Source organism: Oratosquilla oratoria, chromosome 6, assembly GCF_046742065.1.
Source record: "Oratosquilla oratoria isolate Oo_2021 chromosome 6, ASM4674206v1, whole genome shotgun sequence".
Lineage (NCBI taxonomy): Eukaryota > Metazoa > Arthropoda > Malacostraca > Stomatopoda > Squillidae > Oratosquilla > Oratosquilla oratoria.
In genome coordinates, this window is record NC_134782.1 from 77,993,377 (window position 1) to 77,997,420 (window position 4,044).

Sequence of the window (4,044 nt, forward strand, 5' to 3'; positions counted from 1 at the left end):
TAAGTCATCGTAATCACTCTGATTCTCTCTAATAGTTTAATAATTTCACCTGGAACTTGACTTCTCTCCGCAACGTCTCTATACCTTGTGTGCATTTATTGTGAATCCTGCTTGTACCTGCTTTAAATTTTCTATAAATAGCCAAATAGGGGTAGTTAGTACAGTAGGTTGTTCTATGTATTGTTCTTACCGACAGAAGTGGTGTTCTCCCACATACAGCTTGCAATTGTGACTCCTTTTCCTTGCTTACTATAACTTATGTGAATTTACTTTATGCACGATTACGTCGCTGTAACTTGACCAACCCAAATACTCTACTTTTTACTTAAACTACAGAGTATACCTATGAATAGGGCCCTTGTTTTACAGTAGTGTGGGCTGCTGTTTCCCCTGTTTCCTTTTGGCTTGTTACGAGTAGAACGTACCTTGCAAGAACCTAATTCGGTCTTGCCACTTAAGTTTATGCCAGGTGATAAACTTCATGATACCTGTAAGGCCTTTAGCTTATTCTCGAGTTAACTTGCCAGGCTCTAAGCAGGTTTCACTTATATATATATATATATATATATATATATATATATATATATAGAGTACGGAATCTTTTAAATTTAAACCATGGCTAAGCAGAGTGATTTCAAAGCGACTGAGTTTGTGGGTAACCCAGAGATCCAAGAATTCAAAGAGACTAATATTTGTAAGGACGATTTAAAGTATATAGCAAAGACCTTCAATATCTCTTTCAAACCTGACTTAAGGAAAGATGAGCTACGTGCTCTAATTCTAGCTCACTTAGGGGATAAAGATGTCCTCGAAGCTTCACGTTCGTTACAGACTTCAGATCCTAATCTATTACTTGAACTAGAGAAAGTGAAGCTAATGTCTCAACAAATGCAAATAGACTATGACAGAGAAGAAAGAGAAAAGGAGAGAGAAGAAAGAGAAAAGGAGAGAGAAGAAAGAGAAAAGGAAAGAGAAAAGGAGAGAGAAGAAAGAGAAAAGGAAAGGGCTCATGAACTTCAACTTAAGCAATTAGACATTCAAAACAATGCCAACTCTCCTAAAACTAAGACTGATTTGCTGAAGTATGTCAAGCTTATACCTACATTTCCTGATAGTGATCCTGAGTCCTTCTTTAGGGAATTTGAATCCACAGCTCTACACTTTGAAATTCCTAAACCTGACTGGGTTTGGCTTATTAAACCTAAGCTGTCTGATAAAGCACTTAAAGTATGTAATAATGTGGACGATAACACTAATTATGACGAGGTTAAAGTAGCAATTCTAGCTTCGTACTCAATCAGTACAGAAGGATACAGACAAGCATTTAGGTCACTTAATAAACTTCAGTATCAAACTTACCATGAATTTGCCTCTGAGAAATTAAGGGGTCTTAAGAGGTGGTTAAAGTCAGCCAGTGTTAATACTTTTGATGAACTTGTTAATGTTATAGCATTAGAGGAATTTATAAGAAAGATTCCCTACTCTATCAAAATGCACCTCATCGATAGGGGAGAAAATGACCTGATTAAGGCCGCACAGTTGGCTGATGTGTTTTCCCTGGTCCATCGTTCGCCCACCAGGGAGAGGAGAGTGCTCCAGCATAATGTAAAGTCTAATAGTGGGTTTAAGGATGGTGAGCTGGTAGATCAGAGTAATTTAAAAACAAATCTAACCTGCTCATTTTGTAAAAGACGTGGACACCACATAAAACAATGCCCAGACCCTAAATGTAAAGTGTCACAAACTACTGCTCCCAGCAAACCTGTAGCTGCAATTCTGTCTGTGCCAACCAGTAAAACTGCCGATATCTTTCAGCCTTTCCGTTCACTTGGTGCCGTGTCTCTGGAGGATGGTGGCGAGGTGCACCCCATTCGTATCGTGAGAGGTACAGCTGCTGCCCAGACGGTTATACTAAAGTCATCTGTTCCTGGTATAGACAGCAATTATACCGGCGAAAGTGTGTACCTCCATGACTTTAACAGCCAGTTTCCTTTGAGACTAGCTCGGGTGCACCTCAGCTGCGGCATTGTTCAGGGACCTGTAACGGTGGCGGTGAGCGAACAACCTTCCCTTCCTATCCCAGACTGTAGTTTACTTCTTGGTAATGACATAGCTGGTGGACTTGTACAAACTCCTGCTCCTATCATTTTGAGTGACACTCCCTTAACGCATAACCCTACTGATGAGTTAGAGCGAGAACAGCCAAATTTGTTCCCTAGTTGTGCGGTAACCCGATCCCAAAAATTAAAAGACACACCTACACATTCACCCCTTCCTCCTCCAAGTGCTATTCCACAAATATTCACTGAACAGAGTTTATTAGAAGCACAACAGAATGACACTACTCTAACTCCCTTACACTCTAAAGTAGTTCCCAAGGAAGATATTCTACATCCTCCATCATTCTACTATCATGATAACATCCTCATGAGACTTTACAGACCACCGCAATTATCAGATGATGACACCTGGGCAGAATGTCACCAAATTGTATTACCCACCAGCTTGAGAACTCCTATAATGGAAGTAGCTCACCAAGGTCTCTCAGGTCATTTAGGAATAAGGAAGACATATCTTCGCCTTCTGAATGAGTTTTATTGGCCTGGCATGAAAAAAGATGTAGCTGAATTTGTTAAGAATTGCCACCCATGCCAGATTGTTGGAAAACCTAATGAAACTATACCACCATATCCATTGCAGCCTATTAAAGTACCTTTTGAGCCTTTCAGTAAATTAATTATAGACATTGTTGGACCTCTCCCAAAGACAAAGAAAGGCAACCAATACATTCTCACCACACTTTGCCCAACTACAAGATACCCTGATGCTTTTCCTCTTAAGAATATCTCTGCTAAAACTGTTGCTAATACACTCACTAACTTGTTCACGACCTTTGGAATCCCAGAAGAAATCCAATCAGACAGAGGTAGCAATTTATCAGTGTTCTATTTGCAGAAGTTCTAAAGCTGCTCGGTATTAAACAAACTCTATCAACAGCTTACCATCCTCAGTCGCAGGGGGCCTTGGAACGTTTTCATCAGACTATGAAATCTATGATTAGGAAGTTCTGCTGTGAGGAAGACAGAGATTGGGATGAGGGCCTGCAATTTCTTCTATTTGCCATAAGGGAAACACCATCAGAATCCCTAGGGGTCTCACCTTTTGAGTTGCTCTTTGGACGCAAGGTAAGAGGACCCCTCAAGGTCATCAAAGATCATTTGATCTCCTTACCTTCTACAAAGTTAGTCACGGTAAACAATTACATTACTTCTCTTAAATCTAACTTGGATAAAGTTCGTTCTTTTGCCAAAACTAACCTAGCTCATGCCCAGTCTGTAATGAAGACTAACTTTGACTCAAAAGCCTTGGTCAGAGAGTTCAAAGAGGGGGACTTAGTCCTGGCATACATCCCTATCTCTGGTTCACCTCTTAGCGCTAAATATCATGGACCATACAAAATTTCTAAGAAACTATCAGATTCTAACTATGTAATTTCAACACCCGACCGTCGCAAGGCTACCCAACATATTCATGTGAACCTAATTAAACCATATAAGACCACTAGCCCACTACTAGACTATGAGAAACAAGTGTTAGCGGTGAATACTGTACCTAATGTTATGTCTCATACACATAATAATGCCATGTACATTAATTTTGACAAGATTTTACCGAACATTGACTCCCATCCTACCGATAATTCGCATATACTTGGTAACCTAGTTCCCTACCTTAGTCATCTCACGAATGAACATGCCAATGATGTAACTGAAATCATTCACAAATATGACTCTCTTCAAAGATGTGTCCGGCATCTGCAACATTGCCACTCATGACGTGAAGCTTGTACCTGGATCTTCTCCTATTAGGCACAATCCTTATAGAATCCACCCCCAGAAGCGAGAGCAGATGAGGAGTGAGGTCAACTTCCTGCTCGACCACGGATTGGCCAGCCCGAGTCAATCCCCCTGGGCTTCGCCGTGCCTGCTGGTGCCGAAGGAGGGAGGTCAACTTCGCCTGTGTACGGACTATAGGAGAGTCAAC

General features: G+C 40.8%; 1 protein-coding gene across 1 annotated transcript; it reads left to right on the forward strand.

Annotated features, from left to right (window-relative positions):
- Positions 1 to 615: 615 nt before the first annotated feature.
- LOC143026111 (uncharacterized) lies at positions 616 to 2,964 on the forward strand. Its single transcript, XM_076186111.1, has 2 exons — positions 616 to 867; positions 1,069 to 2,964. The coding sequence occupies exons 1-2, from the start codon at positions 616 to 618 to the stop codon at positions 2,962 to 2,964; spliced, it is 2,148 nt and encodes a 715-aa protein (XP_076042226.1).
- The last annotated feature ends 1,080 nt before the right edge of the window (positions 2,965 to 4,044 follow it).

Bases quoted from the DNA above. Each gene is read 5' to 3' on its own strand.
- LOC143026111 (XM_076186111.1), top strand. From the start codon at position 616: ATGGCTAAGCAGAGTGATTTCAAAGCGACTGAGTTTGTGGGTAACCCA. The intron at 868-1,068 runs GTGAAGCTAATG...CCTAAAACTAAG, and splicing joins TATTACTTGAACTAGAGAAA to ACTGATTTGCTGAAGTATGT.